The sequence below is a fragment of the Globicephala melas genome, chromosome 6 (genome assembly GCF_963455315.2).
Source record: "Globicephala melas chromosome 6, mGloMel1.2, whole genome shotgun sequence".
Classification (NCBI taxonomy): domain Eukaryota; kingdom Metazoa; phylum Chordata; class Mammalia; order Artiodactyla; family Delphinidae; genus Globicephala; species Globicephala melas.
In genome coordinates this window covers 54,031,422-54,057,122 of record NC_083319.1, presented here as the reverse complement: position 1 = coordinate 54,057,122, position 25,701 = coordinate 54,031,422, and the positions used below count along the sequence as shown (strand labels likewise).

Below are 25,701 nucleotides of genomic sequence, written 5' to 3'. Positions count from 1 at the left end.
CAACAGCTGGCAGGAGGAAATATAAGTAGACTAGGGTCTTCGATTCACTTTTGGGTTACTCAGCTCAGCAGTCTGTATACATTCAGTGGAAGGACACATAGACCTAGGCATTCCAGTAGGCCCTTTAAGTATCACTATAGTGGCTAAAATCTAGTCTAACACAGTGTAATAACTATTTGGCATGTTGATGACATTATAGGTAATCAAGAAGAGGTTAACTACCCTGGTTAAGGAAACAGGAGAATGTGTAATAGTTGGTTTCTTTTAATACCTTCTGTTGAAAATATTTCGTGTGAAAATAACTTCTGCACTTAAATGAGGTAGTCTTCAGTTTTCAAGGAAATTCACTTATGGACTAATTTGCTTACCCTAATTTAGACAATAAATAAATTAGGTTATTATAGAGCAAAAAGGAGATGAGTAATTTTCAGCTTTACAAACTAAGTAAAAATGTTTGCAGCAGTTTATTTCTAATATTTAAAAGAAGCACTCAGAGAGTGTTGGCACATGTATGTCAGCTATTCTTCCAAATCCTAGTAGCAAAAGTGGTGGAATAGAGCCAAGTGTGTTTGGCAATGTGCTTGGCTGTGTTTGATCCCAGTAGCCATTCTCAAAGTATTAAACTGCATATATCATTCCTTCAACAAATACATAACAATCAATGGTTGCATATAGAATATGTCCATCACAACTAAAAGAGAATTCACAGAATCATAGAAGTTAGAGCTGGAAGAGGGAGGTCACCTAGCGCACCTCATCCTCTTGACGAGAAAACCGAAGTCCATAAAGGATAGATTAATGTATCCACGATAATATAGAAACCAGGACAAGAAACCAGTCCTCTTGTCTTTGTTCTTATAAGAATTCCGTCCTTCAAGAGGTAATATAACCCAAAGAGAAACGTGCACATGTAATAAAATTTAAGGGGAAAATCACACTTGAGTATGTCCTAAATAAGTGAGGAAATGTGCCACTTTCTGCCTCTGTGAATGGTCTTTTCATAGGAATTGGATTCTGTGAAAGAAGAAACCTTTGTGGCACTGAGGAGAGGAAAATAGAGGCCATTGGAAAGATGGGACAGCAAGGCTAGTTGGCTGTAGACAGATGTGAAAGCATGCGTGTTCCTAAGGAGTGAGGACAAGAACCTTTGTCATTTGAAGACCTTTCTTAATATAGTTTCATAGATTAGTGGAATGAACCTTATATTTAAAGGTGGGAAATAGGGATTTGAATACAGGCTGCTTTGGCACTTCAGTGTGTGTGACTGAACTTCACTGAACCTCAGTTTCTTCATCTGCAAAATGGAAATAATAATAGACTACCTCAAAGATTTTTTTGAGGTTCAAGTGGAAATAAAGGACTTTATAACCGGAAATATCCAAGTGATAGGATAAAATAATAATTATTATCATTATTATACTATATGCACTAGAGAAAATGTTTCTTTAGAAAATATTTCTTTAAGAATAAGGCTGTTTTGGAGAAGAATGAAGCCTGGCAATTGGGCAAGTTTGGCTTCCATTTCTTTGTACCTCCAGGCCTGTGGTTTCCAACTGTGATTGATGTTAATAGTTTACAATTCCTCTCCTGGCCATAAATTCCCTGGGGTCATTACAGAGATAAGCGTCTAGGGCTGGTAAATTGCTCTGAGGCAGCTGAGGGTGGCAGGAGGGTAGGAGTCTTTAGTGGGAGGATGATCATGTATCTGCATTTGGCTTTTAGGAGACAAACAAGGAATCTTGGCACTGAGGTATTTAATGTTCACTATCACTGCAGCAAGTCCTTGCTGTAAATATATTTTCCATTGAAGATGGGAGAATCATAAATAATCACATTCAGTAATTATTAAGTATAGTCATTCATGTAAAGTTTGTTACTACTAACAGTCCCCACTTATCCTTCTGATGAATATTTATTGAACTTGTAAATTGTTCATCAATAAGCACTTTATGTGCAAGATCTCATTTGGCAATTATATCGTTATCTACTGATACGGAAACTGAGGCTCATTTAATTTTACTGTATGCAAGAAGCTAATTTATTTTTTCCTAGATAGAGCTTCAGATGCCCTTTTTCCGTTTTTGTTGCTGTCTTGACATCAGGTGGAGTCAGGTTGTCATTCTCCAAATAAAGGAAGAGTGAGAACATTCCTGTAGGATCAGTTTAACAGAAAGGACCAGCTGTAGACAAAAGAAGTATCCTAAAGGTGTCATACATATTTGTAGCAAGAATATATCAGTTCTATACAGTTAACCCTAAATTACCTACGCTAGGAGAACTCAGTGAAGAAATTCATGAGATAAGGGAATCTTATTTGCCTCTTTCAACACCTAGGAGAGCAGTAAGCACATTGTCATTTGTGAAATGAATGAATGATCCATAGACATTTATTTCAGCCAGCAGCTTCAGCCTCTTCCCTTTACTACCTCTCCCACATTTCCTACTAAAACTGATGCAATTGATACAAATACCCCCATTTGAATTTAATTTTTCCTCCTATCCTTTCCCAATTATAGATGTAGAGCTAATGACAAGACAAATACTATGAGAGCCACCAACAAGGATTGAAGAGATGTAATAACTATCATTAACCAGCAGGGTTGATGTTAGAAGTTGTTTAGATATAGAAGTATTCAGTGTGACATCAAGGAGTTCATTACTATTCTGAAAAGATGGCACTCAACATTATTTTCTTCTGATCTGTTCATGTTTATATCATTTAGTTCATTTCAGACCTCAAATCATCTAAAACTTTTCTGGGACAATTTTTCCAAAGAGAATCTCAAGATTCCAGTAGAAAATTTTAACCTTTTGTCCCGATTATCATGCAAATCAAATGATTGTGTACCTTCTAGACTTATAAACATAATAATGACTCTAAATGCCTATACAGCTCAGATTTTGCATCTTTCATGTGCATTTTTCACCTGATTCAAAGGTAGTTTTACAAATGTTTCATTTAGTCTGTTGAAAATCCTTCCACCTGCTACTGTTAGTTGAATGTGATGGTAACTATATACCATTCTTTGCCTTCCATTGGACTCCTTCAGTGTCTTTATGTGTGAGATTATTGACAGAATTAGATATTATTTTACAGTAGAGTTACAGCTGTCCAAGTTCTAAATAACAGCTATGACTAACCCCACGGGGGAAGATTCCTAATAATTTTCCAAGTTTCTGTGTTAGTGACAGGTTTCATGCATACGCTCAGCTATTAAAGTATTAGAGTTTCTTTGATTTCTTAATCATTAACAACTTTAGCTTTGATTGCCCAGGGAGTTGCAAGCTGTTAAAATTATCATTTGCCTCTTAACTAATTTTGAAACCAAGAGCTGTTTCTTCATTTGATGTAGTACAGGTCTTTCTCAGAGCACATACAGCTCAAGAGCACTAAGAATCTACTATAAGAAAACCTATTCTAAAACAATGAATTTGTAAAATAAATGGGAGTAAAAGCAGAGAATTCTTAAATACTAAAGAGTTCAGTTTTTTAAAAGATTCAACAAAGAATTTTTTTCAGTAGAAAACATATCTTTTTTTTACAATTTAGTATTTAAATAGTGATTAATTTCTGTTAAAAAAGAGAGAGATAGGAAATCTGAAAGCTGTGTTTCAGTGTTAAAAAGTCACTTGAAATTCAATCAGCTAAGATAATGTTGGATTATCATGTAAGTCAATGGAATATTAAAAAACATCCTGGAAAAATTCCATTTATACACAGCCTTTTCAAAGTCATGCCCCTACAATACTTTACCCATAGTAAATACTCAATAAATATTTGTTAAATAGATTTGCTATATGTTAAGATCAATTGATGGTGTGATAAAATGAAGTGGTACCTTGAGCATTCATTCATACATTCATTCATTCATCCACCATGCATTCAGAGATAGTTATTTACATTCCAAATGTAGTTTATTGAAAAATTGAAAAATGACTTATTTTATAAAAAATGACTTTTCTCTAATGTTATAATTGTATTTCTGCAATTGGGCTGAAGGAATTTATTATTGGTCCAAGAAGCTCCTGTGGTCTAGTTCTGTGCAGGCTACTTAAGAAGTACATGAGAAGCTAGTTAAAATAATAAATTCCTAATCCCCATTCTCAAAGATTTTGTTCGGTAGATCTAGGGTGAGCCAAGCATTTGAATTTTTTTTTGAAATCTACCCAGATACTGATATACAATTAGGTTTCAAAACCTAACATAATATCATCTAGAACTGTTTCTTCCAGAAGAGTCAGTTACCACAATTATTTGCTTAGCTTATTTATAGTGTGCCTGAGGTAATGGCAGGGATAGGATGTTTTCCTTAGACAGGACATCAGGAAAAGGAACATCTAGCTTTCCTCAGTTCAGTATTTCTAATTTCTGGTGATTCCTTTTAAGTATCAATACAGTGCCAGGCAATACACTGTGGATATGCCACTACTTAAAGCAGGAAAAGCAAAAGTCAGCACTACCTGGAAGCTCTCTTATACTTATAGGCCAACACTAATACTGTTCTTTATATGAGCCCTATCCCTGCCCTTTCTGATGTCACTCTTTATGTCACAAAGCCCTCCCAAACTTGTCTTCACACCTTTCTCTAAAGAGATAGAATGGAAGGTTCTGGCTTGTAGAGGTCCTATTCTTGCTAACCCAGGCAAGCAAGAATGGATACACATAGTGCATCTTCGCCCAATCCATTCAATCTTTCACTTTGTGACCCTTACTCTGAGCTTAGAATTAGACCTCTCATTTTACAATTCTGACTGTATTTTCTTTTTTCTTCACCTCTCCTAAGATTTGTTCTTAAGTACTGACCTGTACAGTTTCTCCAGAATTAATCAACTTATTTCCTTTTCTTCTACAAGCTAATCTTGATGTATTTTCCATCTCCTGTATAATAGAATGTACCTCTAATCAGTCCTTCCCACTCAATATCATTATTATTAAGCATAATCATACATTAATTGTAATGTATTGTGGCTTTGAGTGCTTATTAAAAAAATCTCTTTCTCGTTTGGAACTGCTGCTGTCTACATCTTTCTAAGGAAGCGGATAATTTTGCTTGCAGACTACAGGCTTGCTAAGCACTATGTGCAAGTAGACAGTGACATAGCATCTGTCAGATGTCTATATGTCAGTCTAAGATGAATATATGTCATATCCTTTTACGGTCCTTGATATTTGTGCCTATTAAACATCTGTAGTATATTAGATGCTGTGCAGGATAAAGCATAGCTGGGCAAAGTCTAATAATTACTGTCTCATCCTATACTGAAAGTTAATATAATTGAAGACTATAGGAAATACTTCCATTTTTCTCTTCTCCAGAGTAAATATTTCAAATCCCTTTAACCACTTTTGTTTATTAACTCCATGAACCCCAAACTCCATTAACGTAAATGAAGAAACATGGTTAAACAATTTTAGCCTCTTTTATTAGCGATATAAAACTTCACAGCTGAAAAAAGGAGGCTAAAATCAAATGAAACCTGGAATGGATCAATGAGGACAAAAGCGTCCCTAAATACATTCCCTAAAGGTAAAATCATTCAGGTCTTCTAGAACAGACTGGCTAGCAACTGCTGCCCCACACAAGTACCCCAAGTTCTTGCCTCACAAAGATTTTTTTTTTTTTTTTTTGCCTCTCTAAGATGATTCTTTAAGGAGGAAAAAAAAATCAGGAAAACATTCAATTTTTTAGAAATGGCACTTCTAGCACATCACAATACTAACCCTTGTGTTATCTCTTGGTGTGGCCCCAATTGAAGAGTTCTTCCAGATTTTTTTTTCCATTAATGAAAAGAATAGGTTTGAGTTCTTTTATATCATTAGAAAATAATGACCAACATTTTGGTGGTACAGGGTCATCACTAAAATGATAACAAGAATGAGTGTGTTGTACCCTTTTTTCACCCTGTTCATCTTCTAACTTTATTTTTGCTTTTCATATAGTTCTTTGTGAGATGCTATCACATAAGAAATACATGTAAATGTCATTATGAGTGACTTTGCAGTTTTTCGTGGAAATTTCATTTATCTAAGTCATAATTAATAACATTCAAGATTGAATCATTTCCTAAGGCAACCTCAGCGTTAGTTTGTGCAGTGTTTCACCAGGTCCGTTCATTTTCTATCTGTTGTCAGAGTGCAGGCATCTTTGAGTGTATCTTGTTCATGTAGTGGGGACATTGTTACTTACAGTGACTTCATATTAATGATACAGTTAACTTATGGTATCAGTGTACGAGTCAAGTATCTGGATGGTGAGAATATTAGGTGGTTCTGTTTATAAATATAATTAGAAATGGGAAGAAATGGAAGGACAAACAACATAACGTGCATGATGATATCTCTAGGTAATAAGCTCATTGTAGATTTTAACTTTTTCTTGCGTTTATCTGTTTTTTTAAATTTCTAAAATGAAGAAAAATATGAAATCTTAGAGAAAGGAGAAATTATAGTTGCTGCTTATTTCTTACTTTGTATTTGCTTATCCTAGGAGACTTACCTATGCATTTTTTGTATGCGGTATTTCTCTCCCAAGCAGTCTTTCCCTTCTTGCCCGTGCTGCTGAAGCATATTTTCTCTATTTTAGCAGTATGGAACGTTCATGAGTTTGTATAACGAGGACCTAAATATAAATACATAATTGTAGCTGACTTTGATTCTTTTAATTTTTTAAATTTGATAACCTAGGTTTGTAGATGGATTTTTGCATGCATTTTGCTGCAAGCTGATGCTTATGGTCTTTGTATTTGCAGATGTGGACAGGAGTCAAAGGAGATGAATGTGTTGATATGCATGGGAGGCTTTAGGTGATATGAAAAACAGTATGGTAGAGTTTGTAGGTTGAATCATATTTTGGAGATATAAATTAAATGAAAGCCATTCATTAACATTTCTCAGGCCCAATGTCCTAGATCTTAATTCAGATTAACATCCCAATGTATTTAACATGTTTCTCCCTTGATCCATTGGCCATTAAAAGTTATGTTCAAACTGTGTATTAAAACTATAATCATGGACATCTTTGCTACTGCTGTCCAAAGAAATACCTCATAACACTTTCATTCTTAGCTAAATTTCTGAATTTTCGAAAATGGGTCCCCTTCCTAAGCCCCTCCCCTTCTTTTTCCTTTTTACAATTTAAAAAATTTCTTCATCCTAACTTTATGAGACTGTCAAGGAAGAAACTCTTACAACTATCATAAGACATTAAAGAAGACAGAACAAAATTGAATGCCTTGGGAGTTTTGTGTAGTACAAAAAAGCAAGGAATAATTTGGTTTATTTGTTTTTTCCCATCTAATATTTTTAGGTACAAGCCTATGCAGAAAGTGGATGGGGTTGCAGATGGTTTCACAGGAAGTGGTCAACAGACAGGCACATCTGTTGAGCAAACTGTAATTGCCCAAAGTCAACATCATCAACAGTTTTTAGGTATGTTAAGGTGTAATGCATATTAGTTGCTATCAGGATTTTGAAAACAAGAGAACAACAGTAGTGTTTTCTCCAAGTACAATGTCTATTACAGATGTTAATTACATAGATTTTTTTTGTGTGCTGAAACTATGCACATTATATGATAGTTCTAGTTCATTTCTACTTTTTCATAGAAAAAGAGCTTATTTTTTAAAATCTCAAGCTATGTAGAACTTCTAAATGCATCTGAATTAAAGGCTTATTTCTATGAAATTGTTTTCCAGAATTTGTATTAATTGGGCATTTATGATCAAAATTGTGTGGTAGTTTCAGTAGTAACTTGAAGTGCCAAAAAGAATTCTTATTTCCTGTGTATAAAGTTGCATATGCATATAGTCTTAGATTAGAAAAACTTATTATAAACTTTTAAAAAGTAATTTATTCTTTTAAATTGATCACAGTATTTGCTACTTTTGTAATTTTATAGATGGTATGCATGTTTCTTGTTATTTAAAGAGTTAAGGAAGTGGAACTTGAACATTTTGCATATTCCTGTCGTAGCTAAAGGTGCAAAAATGGCACTTTAATTGACAGCTCTTCTAGAGATGAACATGCATAGTTTCGGTACAACAGATCAAGATAAGTAGAAGCTCTCAGAGAGTGCGTGTGTGTATGTGTCTGTGTGTGTGTATATGTGTCTGTGTGCACTTTCTGACAAAGACAACTGAAATGTACTCTGGGGTCAGAATAGCTACTGAAGTTGAAAGCATTATGGCAGCATTCCCAAACTAGTGTCCTCAAGTATATTCTTGTAGACCCTTGAGCTCTCAGCAAGAATCTTTATGTTTTTTATTTTGTGTCCTTATTTCAATTATAATCTTAAAAAAAATAAAAGCATATTCTGGATTACCTGGAAGACTAGAACGAATACCGTTCTGCAATTTTAGTTTCCACATTTGTATTTGAATTTATCATAAGGTTGGCACCAAAGTGTATTGCATTAATTGTCCAGAGCCAATGAGAAAAGAACAGAGAGAGACTTACTGTGTAAATTACGCCTTCATACCAAGGGAAGGCTAAATGATGTCCCAATGCTCTGTGTAGAGGAAAGTTTCACAGCTCATTTGAATATAGAAGCATAATGAGAGAACCAGCCATCATGAAGTACGTGTTGGTATAGGGTTATCAAACTCAAAAGATCCTGCGCTGCAGCAGTCAATACCATATTCATGTTGCAAGAGGTAATTTAGTTACAGGACAACAGCATCATCTGTCATATCAAATTAATGTTGTTAAGTTTAATGTTATTTTTTTAGGTTTCTTTGTACTTATTTTGTAGGTCTTTTGGTTTATGATTATATGAGAGGTATAAGCATAATAAGTTTAAAGCTAGATTTATTTTTATATACCTAAGTAATATAATGATAAAAATAACTAAAATTGATACTGGCCAGCTCAAGGTATTTTTCTTATCAGAGGGGTCCTATATTGAGAGACACTGAGATATGTTATTTCCAATATAATCATAGTGAAAATTTAGTTTCTCCAGAATTTTAGAAGTATCCTCTCTATTCTTTGGTGCTGCTGCTGCTGCTAAGTTTTGTTTATAAAATACTAATATGAAAAGTCCTTGCTTTTTGGACCACTGACCTTTAAATTTTTTTCCTTTTTAATCTTCTTAAATTTGCCCTCATTAAGCTGTAATTGGCACCATCCACAATAACTTTTTTTCTGTTGTGTTGTCATGGTAACAGATGCATCTCGAGCACTTCCAGAGTTTGGAGAAGTTGAAATCTCTTCTCTGCCAGATGGTACTACCTTTGAGGATATCAAGTCACTGCAGAGTCTTTATCGAGAGCACTGTGAGGTAAGTCTTTTCAAACACAGTCGGACACGTGCTAAGTTTTGCCAGGCAACTTGCTAAAGCAAAATAATCAAACATATTCCTAGAGGACAGATAAAGTTACTTCATATTTCTTTGAGCACTAATAAGTTATCTTTTCTTCATGTCTCGGGGAGAATAAATTTTACTTTCCATCTTCTTAGCCTATTCTAATACGAATCCTTTGATGAAGCAATTCCACTTCTAGGTACTCCTTCTAGAAAAATGCTTACATGTAGGGGAAGAGATAAGTGTACAGGGAACTTGTTGCATTATGGTTTTTAATGAAAAAGATTGCTTATAACTTCAATATCTAACAGGGAACTGAATAAATAAAATATGGTATGATCTATAGAGTAGAATGCTATGCAGCCATTAAAAAGAACAGGCAACTCTAAATGTGCTTTTTGGAACAAGCTTCAGGATTTGTTTTTAAGGGAAAAAGCAAGATGTAAAACAGCAAGTATAATATATTATCATTTGAGTGAAAAAGAACATGTTATATACATCTCTCCAGAAGAAAGAACAAAATATTAATGCTGGTTGCCTTTGGGAACAAAACTTAGTGACTGGGAGTCAGGGGAAAGAGACTTAATTTTTCAATATACTCTTTTTACCTTTTGAATTTTACATGATAGCTGTGTATTTCTATCCAAACTATTTTCTAGAAATGTTTTATAAAGCACTTTAGGTGTTCCTTCCAGGGATCATTGAGGCTCTAGTTTTGTTTGTTTTGCTTTCATGGTTAATTAAGTTTTCTCTTGGTGTTTTCCATCCCTACTCCTACTCCCTTTCTGAGTATCCTATATCAAAATTGGCTACGTTGTCTCCAGGAGGTGAACTCTCTCCAAGCCCGCTCGTACCTGCAGCTCACCTGGTAGAAAGAAGATAACAGATTGCAATAAGAGTCTTCTAAAGTACCCCTCCTTTTGAAAGAGGAACTGTTTAGAACTTAAGTAGCTTTATTCCAGGGCTATTTATGATCTACTTAGAAGTAAAAGATAATCCTTGGGCAGTCCTCCTGACTGCTGACAATGCAGTATGCAGTGAGAAGTCTCAGCTCATAACATTCACAGATTTTTTTTCCCACTCCAGAAATAAGAACTGCTTGAGTGAATCTGAGTACTTGTCAGGGGTGCTAGATTATTAACAACCAAGGGCAAGTTCTCTCTTTATTAACAAACTGTGTGCCAGAAGTGTTTTTCAACATGTCCTGCCAGTTTGTTGTTCCCAACATTTCTTGTTATGATGAAAAACACTTACTGTTTCTCTTTGACTGCTTTTCCCAATATTAGAGAATTTCTGGATGATCCTTACCTATCTAGAAAAAAATTTCTCTTTCTTTCTGCATGAATATCATGTATATTCAGTGAAGATTTACGTCAAGATTCTCTAATCAGTTTCTCATTTCTCTGTGTTCAGGTGAACCTTGCTTCAAGCAACCCCGCCTACACAGATATAATTTGGATTGTTTTCAGTTGCTCATATTTATTCAAAATATAACTTGGAGCATGATTATTTACATTACTAAAGAATATACATTAAAATTAATCTAAATGAAAAATTCCCCCAATTAGATGAAAATATTCTTTGGATTACAAAATTTTCATTAATTGTCAGGAATACTCTATATGAAGAGATATGAACATATATAGTAATTAATCTGCATGGGAAATGGCAGTTCATAGAATGATCCTCATTTATTTCGGAGTTACCAGTGTTCGTGCCATCTCTCATGGGGCATAAAGACATATATGAAAAGGAAGAATTCTAATTATTTTTTCCTGTCACACTTCCAAACTTTTCAAGGACAGGTGCCTGAGTCTCGGATCCAGTCCTGTAAATGGTTGTTTGCCCTAAGCCAGTGAAATACAGATTATTTTAAACTATATTTGGCATACATTTTAGTTTGAACATATTTAAAAGTGGGTGGACAAATGATAAAATGTTTTATTCATTTGTAAAACTGACTAAATGTGGCTGATATGAATGTCCTTTTCAGAAGAATTATTTGAGATTATTTCATTTGAAGAGATACTTAATTTAAGGTGCACTGAATTTGTGACTTGCCTTATTTTATTTCATATTTCCTATAATTTATGTTTTTAAGAAAGATTAATATACCCATTTTGGCTGTTATTTGGAATTTGCACAGTTGGCTTATCAAAGATATTTTGGAAGTATCACTAGTTATGTAAGGAACAAATATAATTTTCTACACAAGATGCTCTGACAGTCATTTTTTTCTTTTAATATATGCATAGTGTCCTTACAGCAATCTCATAGCTAGAAATATGTAAGGTATTATATCAGATATTACTAATTGCTTCATTAATAGACATCTCTCAGAATGTGCCTAAACTACATTTGGGAAAGCAGCTATAATAATTTGCCTCCTGAGAAGGTTTTGGGTTTTGCCTGGGAGCAAGGACATCTGGATGCCTTTCCTTCCAGGGCTTGCTTTTGTGTTTTTATTGTTGCTGATATTAAAGGGTGAGGAGAGTGTTAATTAATTAGTCCCCTTCCCTCCATTTTCATTTTCCAACTACTTGCAACATTTCCTACTAGTTCCCAGAACATGCCCCCAAACAGATTTTGCTTAATACTTGAATTGGTCTCAGAGTGTTTTTGTATAGAACATCAATTATTCTCTGTATCATGCACAGGCCCAGATCTACACGGGTAGCACAGACTCCAGAATTACAAAGTTACAGTTTCCTCTTTCTGCCTTAAATGTTCAGATTGATTCTCTCGATTGCCCCTTGCTGTCTCTTAGCTTCTATGAATTTTGCAGGTCTTGAAGGGACTGTTTTACGTGTTTTTATTCTCAGTGCTGATGACATCAAACACATTATACTGAGGACTTGTCTTTTATACTGAAAATAATCACAGAATCACGTGATCTTTGTACAAACAAGTTTTGGTTTTATGACTGCTTTTTATCTGAAGGCGAATTTGCAGACTAATTGCAATGGCAGGGTGAAATTAAATATCATCAAAAGTTAATGAAAGTGGCAAATTTTAGCATCATCAAAAAAATAAAAATGTCCTTGATGCAGCTGGAGATCTAAGAGATAAAATTAAGGAGGAGGAGGTGAGGGCCCCACCCCCGAGGTTAGAAAAGGGGATAGTCTTATAGCTTCCCTCTAAAGGGTGTATGCTGAGAGAGGATTGAATGTAAGCCATTCTGTGACCACAGAGAGGTGCTTGCTGTGCTTTTCTTCTGCCAAGACAGGCACTACCCTCTGGAGGTCAGCCTGACTCTGTAGTTTCTGCCCTCAGCCTCTGCTTGGCTAGGAACACTCCAGAACCCATGGTCAGCAACCCTAACCAGAGCTGATTGAGCCCTAACTCCATCTGCCATACACAAGCACCTCCATACCCTTCTCTTCTGCTTTTTTTTTTTTATGGCTAGTGGACACAGCTAGTCCAGTAAAGACTGATGTGAATTGAATGTATGTTCTGTGTCCCTGTGGATCTGAGAATAGTAAGGGAACCGGGGAAGTAGTGGGTTAAGGAATGAAAGAAAAGTTAGGGAAGCAAGCATGAAAATGGAGAGAAAAGAGAGGAAAAAGTAAGGGTGGGACGTGAGGTCATTCTGGGAGGAATACAAGTTACCCTGCTTAATCATTTAAGAGTTATTTCCCCCGGTTTTTTCCTAGCTAATCTCTTTTGTTTTCCCATTTCCATTGGCAAAATTTAGTCCAGTTTTACCATATTAATTTACGAACCCAAAAGTATCTTTACATTTAAGTCTTGTTACAGTATGTACTCCTCACACATCCCCATAAGAAATTTTGTAAGGTAATATCAATAACCATTTTGTTTTTTAGGCAATATTGGACGTTGTTGTGAATCTTCAATTTAGCCTGATAGAAAAATTGTGGCAAACATTCTGGCGCTATTCTCCCTCTACTCCAGCTGACGGCACTACCATTACTGAATCAAGGTCAGAATCAATATGCTTTTCCAATTCATTTTCATGGCTGAGTAGATGTCACAGCTAACAAATTAGAGATATGTATACCAGTTGTGAACCTTACCTGATAACATTAATTGAATAGATTGAAATAAACCACAAACTACTCTTTTGAGGTTTCAGCGTGTGTATTATAGCTCCCATTTATATTGACTTGGGGGACTGCAGTAGAACTATTTCATCCTCATGGAATTAGTATCATATCTGCCTTTCATACCGTCAGAAAGTATTAACGTGCATAGGCAGCTCTGGGGGAGTGTTATATATATATCCAGCCGTGTGGCACCAGGGCAATGGTGGTATAGTTCTAACCTCAGTAATATTTGATAAACTAAAACTATTTTTAAAGTCCATTTTCTTTTTTATCCTCATTTGCCATCTATTCATTTGCTACATTTATTCACACCAGCAATCTGAGTGAAATAGAAAGTCGACTTCCGAAAGCAAAGCTGATAACTCTGTGCAAACATGAGTCTATCCTGAAATGGATGTGTAACTGTGACCATGGGATGTACCAGGCTTTGGTGGAGATTCTCATCCCCGACGTCCTTAGACCTATTCCTAGTAAGTTAAATGCAGACAAGTACGGATGCTTTTGTTCTCATACATTCCACCCAGGAAGTTTTGGGTAGTGACGTTGCAAACTAGAGTGATTCTAATCTCATTAAATTTGCCAAATAGAAAACATGCAACACAGAGTATTGCATGAAAGCAGCCTAGAGCAAAACTGTAGTAAAAAGGGAAAAATTCTCTGTTTTTCAATCTTTCATTTTCTTTTTGACAAAAAAGACAACCTATAGATGTGACAGCCCCAATGACTAATTGCAAGAACACTCCCAGGCCAGTCAACCATGTGAAAATCATTCTACCCAAGGAAAAGGTTTCCTTCATAAAGCCCCGAATTTTTGAAATCTGTAATTGCTAGACCAGCCTCTTTCATGTTTGCTTTTGATTTGAAATGAATTTATCTTGGTTTCTACTGAAGTTGAATTTCTTTATAAAAGCATTTACTTTGTCACCGACATCACGTTAAGAACTACAAATGCAGTTTCCATTAACAGTAATGGTTAGCTGGCATTTTGAGAGAAAAATCAGTGCACCTGCACTAGCAGTGTATTCCTGCCATGAAGCAAATAGGAATTACACAGATAAATTAGATTACTTTTTTAAGTGATAGTGTTTTTTAAACTACCCTGTTGCAAACAAAGCTATTTTTTGCAAGTGTCAATATAAAAGCCATCGTGGATACTTGTGTTAGAGACAGTTGAAATGATTTTAGGTCTACATCTTTATGAGCACCTACTAGTAACCTTAACTTTTAAAGATATGGAACAGAATTGCTACTCTACAATGACATTAATAAGGTAAAAGCGATCTTTTAGCTTGTAAAATTAGCAGCCATGTACTCGAAGTACACTCTTCACAGTTAATTTGTGTTAAATTATTCCAGAAAATATTTAAATAGGGATTTAGCAAGAAATGGTGAAGATACTAACATTTGTATGTTTATACTTTCTTTTTTAAAATATGATAACAGTGGAAGATATGAGTTATTTCTTATGTTCCCTACCACCTTAAAATATATGCTTAGACATACATTTACATATAATATCAATGAACACACACATAAACATACATAAATTTATATAGAAATTAGTTTTTTAAAAATCCAGCTGCCATGGTCTCACATTTTTATAAATTACTAATATTTTCTACCCTATCTGCACCAAGTTTCCTGACTAAAGATTGATTAAAAGTGATGTTGTCATGGAAAATTTCAACGTGTAAATTCTCTACTGATTTATGTTCCAGAATCTGATTTTCCTGTTTTTGTCTTGCTTCCTGTGCTCTGAGTGATAATCTCTAGAGATGTTTAAGAGAAGTTGCATAGGGTAGCTCATTAGCCTATGACATCTTGCCACCAACATAAATTTCTCTCATGAGATATAAGAAAAGGTGTCAGTGAACACTTTCTTTTTTGAGGCCAGTCAACAACATCAGTGTTCATTAAACAATTCTAAAATCTGTTGCTTCTATGTTAGCATCACAAGACTTTAACTTGTAAACTCAGCAGTTCCCTAAGTTAAATCACGTGTCAAGTGTAGTTGGCTTTAAACCCCAGAATTTTTAAGCACACAATACACATGACCTTTGTTTTTGGCAAATTTTGATTTGAAAACCGTTTTATTTTGTCAAGTAGTTTGTCTCTGCATTCAGACAACTCAAATTCAGGAATTATGAGTATAGTTTTACAGTTTCTCTGAAGTTACAAGATGCATTAAGGTGCCACCCTACCAAGTAAATTTGGAATTTTAATTCCTGTTCTATAACAAGACTTAACAAAAATAAAGCTTAAAATACAGTGTAGATCACTATCTTCTGATTGTGCATTTTAATATTAATCATAAGCAGGTTGAGACAAGTTAGCTTTAGAGTAGTTTTAAATTTCTAACCATCCATTCATGAGAAAAAGTTGTCAATCTGCACAATTTGATCTGACATGAATCCCTATAGAGAGAACAAACTTAATTTTATTTTTGAAAATTTAATTTTCCTGGCTACTAGTACTTCACTCTACCATTTACTGTCCAGATGGGATTCCTTTTTTTAGCCAAAAAAGTCTGCATATCACACTAATTTAAAGTCAGCTTGAAGCTACTATACTCTAAAATACATTTATCTGAAAATGGGGAAAAAAAAGTGAAGTGTAAAAAATTGTGTAAGAACTCAACTGGTAACACTCAAATGTACAATTTATGATTATAATTAAAGGTGACCCAAAATGTCATTTAGTACAAAAAAGGAAAAACTTACAATCATTTGAGATACAAAGCATATCTTTTTATTTTACAATCTCCCTAGCATTATATGTGTCTAAATAAAACAAGACCCATATTAAATTTTTTTAGTAACTTTTCTCAGTTCTTGTTTTTTTCAGATTAAATAATTATTATATATTAATTATAGAAAACTACGTAATACAGATAGCCAAATTGAATCTTATACAGAATTTTACTGAGTTTCAAAGAGGGTCTTTAATTTTTTTTTCCACTGTTTTTCATTTCCATTCATGCCTGCCCTCCATGGTTCCAGTACATAATACAACAGAAAAATATTTTTCTTTCTTTTTTCTTTTTGGCTGAAGTGAGAAGCTTTGGAAATTTCAAAAAATTAGTTCTCAAGAAATTTCCAGCTCAGTGTTTCCAATAGATGATTCTCGTGGTTAAAAGTCTGCACTTCTTGAGTGTTTTTCCTAATCAAAATGTAGCCATCTCAGTTTCTCTTCTGTCATTTGACCACTTAAAGAAATAATTTTTAAAAATTTGTTGTTTTTATTATGGAATAGTAAAATTTATATCTTTTGCATTTAATTTGAGTAAGTTAATTATTTCTAACCCTGCTTTAACAAAAGTAGTAAAGAAGCATGTCAGACTCATTTGAGCACAGAAAGAAAAACCAAGGAATTTAATCCCATCGTTAACATTAATACTCTTGGGAGCCTTGGACAAAAATGTAACCTCTCTGTCTCTTATTGTGGACTACCAATTGTAAGACTTACCCACATTATAGGGAACCCACAGGGATTTATTTTCTGTTGTGGGTGCTTCAAACACTTACTTACTAAATGTCTAAAACTGCTCCCTACACCGTGGAGCCTTGGGCACAGGTGAAGTAAAATGCTACTGACTGAATTACTTGTTGAACAAGAGAAGAATTCTGTTTCCTATTATACAGCCATCTCAATAAGCAGATCCGTTCTTATAAAATAGTCATAATCACCCCTGTTAACGGAAAATGCTTCTAATCATTTTATGACCACCATAAACACTACTCTCATGGGACCTATCCCTATTCAGGTTTTAACAGAGATGTAAAGAGTATGGAATGGACTGTTTTAGGAATATCTTAAGAATATTGGCCTCTGTGACAGCAATTTTATTATCACAGTGATCTTTTATCGCTACCTGCCAGTGAAATGGAGAATAGTTACCCAGAAGTATCAAGGCAGGCAATTTTAATTTTACCTTACTTTTCAACATGAGTGAGAGATATCTACTCTAATTGACATGTTCTAATGTAAAGAGATGCATAGAGAAAAAGAGAAAGCTTTGCATTATTTTCTTTTTAACTAAAGAAATGAAAATAGGTTAAGAGCTTGAAAAAAGTCAAGATAAAGAATTTCTAAAGAAAATACTTAGCCTTTGAGCACAAAGCTGTTTTTGAAAAGAGTGTTTTGTCTAAGATAAAAAAATTCCATAAGTATATTCACAACTGGTATATGTTGCTATAAGCAAAAATGTTTGAATGTTTTCATTTCCCAACAAAGTATCATAAGTATCTGGGAACAAAATAGCTTTAAAAGACAAGCCCATGATATAATATTTGGATTCTTTCAAAGTTAGGAATAATGTTAAATAAAGTCTTGTCAATGAGGATAATATAAGCTCTGTGCTATTTCACATGTTGTGCTTGCATGTTTTCCCTTATTCTAGCATAAAGATTAATGTTCTTTGGTATCTTTTTCGTTCTGCTTTTATTCTTTAACATTTAGGTGCCTTGACCCAAGCCATTCGAAATTTTGCAAAAAGCCTTGAAGGTTGGCTTTCCAATGCCATGAACAATATTCCACAGAGAATGATACAAACCAAGGTACACTTTTATGTCCTTGCTTTTTCTTTTGTGTTTAGGAAATCGTTATGAACTATGAATTTTAAATCTGTCCTATCAAATGATATTATGTAGAATATTAATATTATAATAAATTAAATCTTTTTAAATTGATTTTTGTATTTGTATTTTATAACCATGTGGTAAAGAACTTGCACAAGATATGTTGTTTGATGATGCTCTTTCCAGAGAGACTAGAGAAACATTTTAGATGTGGTGTATTTATCAGCCCTTTTCTAAAGTGTATATTTAAGATTGCTTAATTTCAGTTATTGAAAAGAACAGCCTAGGATGTTCAAATAGTTTCCATTTGAGTTTTAGAATTTTTAGGTCCCCTACTATACTCATTGTATTCCGAAATGTTCATGTAAATTAATAACCATTTGCTTTTCAGGATGTTTTGGTTTTTTAACAGTGGAGAATGCTTTTGTGAATCAAGTAATCATTTTTTTAAAATAAATTTATTTTATTTATTTAATTTTGGCTGCGTTGGGTCTTTGTTGCGGTGTGCAGGCTTTCTCTAGTTGCCGCGAGCAGGGGCTACTCTTTGTTGCAGTGCGCGGGCTTCTCATTGCCGTGGCTTCTCTTGTTGCGGAGCACGGGCTCTAGGTGCGTGGGCTTCAGTAGTTGTGGCTCGTGGGCTCTAGAGCACGGGCTCCGTAGTTGTGGTTGGCGGGCTCTAGAACATGGGCTCAGTAATTGTGGTGCATGGGCTTAGTTGCTCCACGGCATGTGGGATCTTCCTGCACCAGGGCTCGAACCCGTGTCCCCTACACTGGCAGGCGGATTCTTAACCACTGTGCCACCAGGGAAGCCCAAGTAATCATTTCTTAAAGAGAACAGTTATATCATAGTTGATGAGTATATTTCAGGAATGTGGATTATTTAGCTAGAGATATGAATTCTCCTCTCCACTTTGTCCCCTACTAACCATGTTACTTTAGGTTAATCTGTGAACATACATGACAGATTGGACTGATTCTGTCTAAACTTTGATAACAAAAATCACATTTGTGGCCTTTTGTCAGGGTCTGTATCTACTGTCAGATGCCAGCAATATGCCTTGGCTTTCAGTTTGAGAGTGTAATTGAAGCTCTTGTAGCTGACAAGTCTGTGATAGCACAAGTCTGCTTCAGCTTAAGGTTTGCAATAACACATTCTATCTCTAAAATGTATAGGACACATTTCATGAATATGCCCACCTTAGATTGTTGCTTTAGAGCTGTGCTGTCAATACAGTAGGGCTAACCACATGTGGCTATTTAAATTGTAAATTTAATTAAATTGCATTGAAATTTACTTCCTCAGTCACACTAGGTACATTTCAAGCGCACCTTAACCCATGTGGCTAGTAGTTACCATACTGGGTAACACATAAGTAGAGCGTTTCCATCATTGCAGAAAGCTCTCCATGGTAGTGCTTTTCTAGAGTGCCACGTTCAGGTGGGCAAATAAAAGAGGTGCTATTTGATTATGATGGTCAGAGGAATGTTTTCCAACTTGCAAAGTCAGTCATAGTTATAACAATACTTTCAAACAGCTAAAAGTACCTCCTGCCCCAGTGTCATCAAAGTGGATCTGGTAGCAATCCATCTGCAATATGGGCCATCTCACTGATCTCTAGAGTTGATTTGGGTGGTTTACCTTGGAGGAAGGTGCCTTCTGCTATTCCTCTCTCACGGACATGCAGCCTTTTTCCAACTGAGCATTTAATCAACAAAGATGATCTAGTGTGACAGTGGAAACAGCATAATGAGGTTGTGACTGAAAGTTATTATCAAAATGCCTGGATTCATATCCCACCACTGTACTGTAGTTTCTGTGTAACCTTGAGCAAGATCGTTAACCTCCCTAAGTCATAACATGTGTCTAATAGAATGTTTATGAGAATTGAGCAAGGTAATGTATGTTAGGCATTTAACACAGTGCCTGGCACGTGATATGTCCTTGATTAGTATAAACCACAGATGGGAAAATGTGAAATACTCTCTTTGGGGGTATGTGAACGTCCCCCAAGTTCCACATGGTCCTGAAGCATCTCACTATCAAGATAGAACATCCTTTGGCCTGTGGAACACCTTCTACTGCTCAGCCAACTGACTGTTCAATCAATTGCTTGTTATATACCCATAGTGATTTAATGTCATTCCTGTAAATATATTAAAGTCCTCATTAGATCTGCTATGCAAGTAACAAATTTTCATGAGATCATGAGATTTAGATATTTACCTAGACTTTTTCTTTGTTGTTAGCTTTGCTATCTTTCAATATAACCCAGTTTGTTCAGGGTTTCAGCAGGAAAAAAATGGTATATCCAAAGGGGAGAATAATTGAATAGAGTTTAAGGGTCTGTTTCTAAACATGTGAAAAGAGTTAAGAAAACCAAAGAGGAATGGTACAGCACCCCAGGACTAGCAAAATAGTGGGAAGCCTGCCCATCCCTAGGTCTGAAGGGGAAGGAAGTGATTATGGCATCAGATCTTCTCCTTCCTCCAGAACTGTGGCCTTACGAAGGAGAGGGCAAAGGTTGTGAGGGAATTAGTAGTTTGACTACTTTCTTCCATCCTTCAGTCTCCTACCAGTGCCTTTCATTGGCCAAACCCAACTGGAAGCCAAAGGGCAAGAGAGGCAGTTAATGTAATCTATTCAGTTTAGTCTTCCTGGGCACAGAGCAGAATGGAGAAGGCCGGAAAGTACATTTTGAAGGACAAATGGAGATTTTTCTGGATAGCCCTTTTACAGAAATTCAAATTCTGAAGAGTTGCTTGTATCCGATAAGTTTATTAGCTATGTATTTGCTAATAAAGTCTTTGAGTGTTCTTATTTCACCTCAGAATTACCCACTCCTATTTCACCTCTATAAAATAAAGGTAAAAAGAGTGAATCTTAATGACAGTGCTCTGAAAAGCATGTTTTTTAATCCAGTTTAAAAAGTGGGACTGGATAGTGTGGTTTTCCAAGTAAAAGGAAAAAAAATTTTATTTGCTTAGTTTGTAGTTGACTGTCGTACAGAGAATAAGAAATGAAAATCAACATTTCTCCTACTTGTTTCGACTAAATCATTTCTTGCTATGGATTAGTAGCTACTTGCAAGACTGGTTTAATTAATGGTGCACTCAGATGTCGAAAAATGTGGGAGTTTGTTTTAGCCTTGACCTCAGCCTACTCAAAAGGAAAGTAATACTTGGTTTAGAGGTTTAAATGCTATAATTTACAAGTAAGCTCTCTCACCAAATGAATTTGAAATAAATATCAGAGGGAAGCATTTAAAATTTGGCAAGGGAATAAAGATTTAAAGATTGCAGTGGTTTCTTTTACTGGAGGGGAAAAAAAAATCCCCACTTAATTGGATTTCTTTACAGGTTGCAGCTGTAAGTGCCTTTGCCCAGACTCTGCGAAGATACACGTCGCTCAATCACCTGGCCCAGGCAGCTCGTGCAGTGCTTCAGAACACTTCTCAGATCAACCAGATGCTCAATGACCTCAACCGTGTCGACTTTGCCAATGTCCAGGTACTCTGTTTTCTTTCAAAACGTGTCTTTTAATGAAAGGTATCCGATTTTTTCTTCTTAATTGGGATCATCATATTTCTTTTCAAAGTTACATCAATTCACAGGCACATCTAGATTCACAGTATCCTGAAAGAGGAGAGTTTTACTCAGCTACGGCTTTACTCCTCTGTTTTGCGGTTAAAGTCTGCTAATATTTATAGTGCTAGACAGCAACATATGTCACCAGGGTTTGCTGAATGATTAATAGAGTAATGATGACCACAGTCAGTGAAGTTTGGTAGGCAGGAGATGAAACGCTTTCATCTACTAGCTGTGGGGTCTTGGGCAAGTTCCTTAACTCTTCTGGGCTTTACTTTCTCCATTTTATAACACATATCTTAGATTACTGTTTACATATTTAGTAATATGTAAAGCCCATAGCACCATGACACGCACACGAGAAATTTGTTTTCAAAAGTGCCCCACCTTGGTTCATGCCCCGGTCCGGGAGGATCCCACGTGCCGCAGAGCGGCTGGGCCCGTGAGCCGTGGCCGCTGGGCCTGTGCGTCCGGAGCCTGTGCTCCGCAGCGGGAGAGGCCACAACAGTGAGAGGCCCGCATACTGCAAAAAAAAAAATAAAAAGTGCCCACCTTGAAACTCTATTTCAGAGTTTACTATAGGTACCTGGTAAATACTTGTTATTTGAAAAGAATTAGGTGTAACATATCTGACTGTTTTGATCATCCAAATGAAAGAATAATTTTTTAACCTAGTGATGAAACTACTCACTTGTACATCAAAGTACACGTAAAAAATAGCTACTTTAGGAATATTATTATGGAATCCCAACAAGTATTTTATTTCAGATACTAAAATAATGAAGCTAATTGTTACCAATGAAAAAAAATAGTCCATGGCTCACTCAAAGCAAAAGCAACAAAAGATATATAAATATTGAACATAATCAAAATTTTAAACTTCTGTGCTTCAAAAGAGACCATCAAGAAAATGAAATGACAACTTATAGTATTGAAAAAATGTTTGCAAATCATATATCTGATAAAAATTTATATCTAGACTATATAAAAAGAACTATTATAACCCAACAATGAAAAGACAACCTCGTTTAAAAAATGGGCATAGATCTAAATAGATATTTCTCCAAAGAAGATACACAGATGTCCAATAAAGTACCAGAAAACTCATTCAGCAGCCACCAGGGAAATACAGATTAAAACCACACTGAGGGGCTTCCCTGGTGGCGCAGTGGTTAAGAATCCACCTGCCAGTACAGGGGGCACAGGTTCGAGCCCTGGTCCAGGAAGATCCCACATGCCACACAGCAGCTAAGTCCGTGTGCCACAACTACTGAGCCTGTTCTATAGAGCCCGCGAGCCACAACTACTGAAGCCTGTGTGCCTAGAGCCTCTGCTCTCAACAAGAGAAGCCATCGCAATGAGAAGCCCGCGCACTGCAACGAAGAGTAGCCCCCGCTCACTGCAACTAGAGAAAGCCCATGCACAGCAACGAAGACCCAAGGCAGCCAATAAATTAATTAATTAATTAAATCTATAAAAAACCCCGAGATACCACTTCACACACACTAAAATGGGTATTATCAAAAAATAAAATGGGTATTATCAAAAAGACAAATAATAGGGCTTCACTGGTAGCACAGTGGTTGAGAGTCCACCTGCTGATGCCGGGGACACGGGTTTGTGCCCTGGTCCGGGAGGATCCCACGTGCCGCGGAGCGGCTGGGCCCGTGGGCCATGGCCGCTGAACCTGCGCGTCCGGAGTCTGTGCTCTGCAGCGGGAGAGGCCACAACAGTGAGAGGCCCGCGTACCACAAAAAAAAAAAACCAAAAGACAAATAATAACAAGTGTTGGTGAGGGTGTGCATAAATTGGAACCCTTATACACTAGTGATTGGAATGCAAAATGCTGCAGCCACTTTGGAAAACAGTATGGCAGTTCCTCAAAAGGTTAAACCTAGAGTTACCATATGATTTGGCAGTTTCACTGCTAAGTACATACCAAGAAAAATGAAAACATGTCCACCTAAAAACTTGTTCATGCGTGTTCCAGCAGCGTTATTCATATTAGCCACATAAAAGTAGAAACAACTCAAATGTCCATTAACTGATGACTATGTGAACAAAATGTGATATTCCACACAATGGAATATTATCGGGCAATAAAAAGATGAAGTTCTGATACATGCCACAACAGAGATGAACATTATGCTAAGCAAAAGAAACCAGATACAAAGGACCATACATTGCATGATTCCATTTATATGAAATGTGCAGAACAAATACATGTATAGAGACAAAAAGTAAATTAGTAGTTGCCTAGGTCCTGTAGACTGGTGGGATTGGGAGGTGATAGATAAGGAGTAGTATGGGGTTTCTTCTTGGAGAAATGAATACATTCTAAAATTGATTGTGATGATAGAGGCACTACTCTGAATATACTGAAAGAAGCCATTGAATTATATACTTTAAATGAATGAATTGTTCGCTCTGTGAATTATGTCTCAATAAAACTGTTTTAAAAAACAATATCGTTGCTTAAAGATAACTAATTATTACTCCATTTCCTACAAAGTTTAATCTACAATTCTGGACTAGTTTTATCATTTAAAATATATCAAAAAGTAATATTTGGGTTTGATTTATTTTAGGGTGTCGTTAATTAGTTAAGTTCATTCTGACTTTCATGAATTGAGTTTAAACTTCTAATGTGTATAGTTTTTCTTAGATCTACATAAATATTTTTATATATACAAGCACACATACGCACACACGTGCAAATATGTAAGCTCCACAAGAACAAACTGTCTCACGTTTACAAATCCATTAACTTTACATATTTCAGTGGAATTTACATTAACTGATTTTAGTGGGAATATTAAGAGTTCATATATTTTTGCCTTAAAATGTATACTGTTATGTTTTTTTCAAATCTTCATTCAGAAAAGTTATGTTTAAAAGTACTTTAAGAAGAGTAGAAATGGTAAGGCAACTTCTAGTTTCAAAAAGTAATTTAAGTTTAATAACCGAAAATATATTTAAGAATTATTCCTAATAATATCTGAGAAAGATTTAAAATTTTCTGTTTTAACATTATTTTCATTCGTATAGTTGTGTGTCTGAACCCTATGAAGTATGTATAGAAATGAGTTCTTCCTGGTTATAAACGCCAGCCTTGGCAACATTATTGCATATAAATGGTCAGTTATACATCTATACTACTACTCATCCCCCACTCACTGACTTTGAGGTTACCTTTTCCCTTCCTTTATTCTCAGCTACCAAGTTTTTCTGGGTCCGCATGACAGTTATTAGTGCTGAAACCTGTGTGCTTAAGTATCTGTCCTCTAAGACCTCCTTCCTTTCGTTAGAGGACCATGAGCGCAGTGGTGTGCCCTCCATTTCCCCCTACATTTCACCTCTCACAACTCTGTTCATTTTCATATGTAATCTCTTTCTCAGGTTAGCATATTTTATCTTTAACTCCTTTCTTTCCTCTTCTGTTCCACATTTTACCTGGTTTTCAGTCTCCTGCCTCCCATTCCACCTTCATCACCCTCTCCTGTTCATTTGGAAGTCCCTGCCCCTACGAGATTAACCTCAGTTAAGACTGACACCCTAAGACATATAGGGTGATGCTCTTGTAATAAGGGAACTTTAATTTAAAACAATGAAATCACATGTAAGTGTCAATATTTTAATGCTCTAAGAGCTTAAGTTTCTTTCAGGATATCCATAAATCTCTTTCATTACTTCATTCTTCTTTAATTAAATCTTTAACTCATGCATTCAGGATAATTTTCCTATTGCCGTATAATTGGTTTTCTGTTTTAATTAACTGATAGCATTACAATAGTATTGCTTTAGAATTGTTTTGTGTAAATGGATAGTTTTCCAAATACAGTATGGGCTAAATATACTTGGGTTGGTTGACCTGATAACCTAACTTTTGCATATACTTGCGTTTCTGTATTTAAAAGACATTCTGATTTTGAAGCTACTGCCTCCTTATCATCTTGGAGATAATTTATTTCCAACTTAAAAATATCTTTAATTTTCATCCTTACCTTTTTCCACTATAGAACTGAAATATCCAAATTCCTTCACAGGAATATACTTCACAGGAGTAATTACAGTGTACTCTATTGTTAGTATATTTTCAATCTTAAGAGTAGTAAAATGAAATATAATATAAAGTAGTTTGAAAAGTCAGAATAATGTCCTATGGCTTTAT

The 25,701-nt window shown here is 35.5% G+C and overlaps 1 protein-coding gene across 4 annotated transcripts in view; it reads left to right on the top strand.

Moving 5' to 3' along the window:
- Window positions 1-25,701, top strand: part of RFX3 (regulatory factor X3) — a 289,839-nt gene that overhangs the window by 228,009 nt on the left and 36,129 nt on the right. For all 4 annotated transcript variants that reach the window (XM_060299986.2, XM_060299983.1, XM_060299987.1 and 1 more), the window contains 6 exons: window positions 7,308-7,429; window positions 9,166-9,278; window positions 13,127-13,242; window positions 13,682-13,836; window positions 17,825-17,922; window positions 21,303-21,452. In XM_060299986.2, coding sequence (XP_060155969.1) covers window positions 7,308-7,429; window positions 9,166-9,278; window positions 13,127-13,242; window positions 13,682-13,836; window positions 17,825-17,922; window positions 21,303-21,452 — 754 coding nt within the window. The remainder of the gene's footprint in view (window positions 1-7,307; window positions 7,430-9,165; window positions 9,279-13,126; window positions 13,243-13,681; window positions 13,837-17,824; window positions 17,923-21,302; window positions 21,453-25,701) is intronic.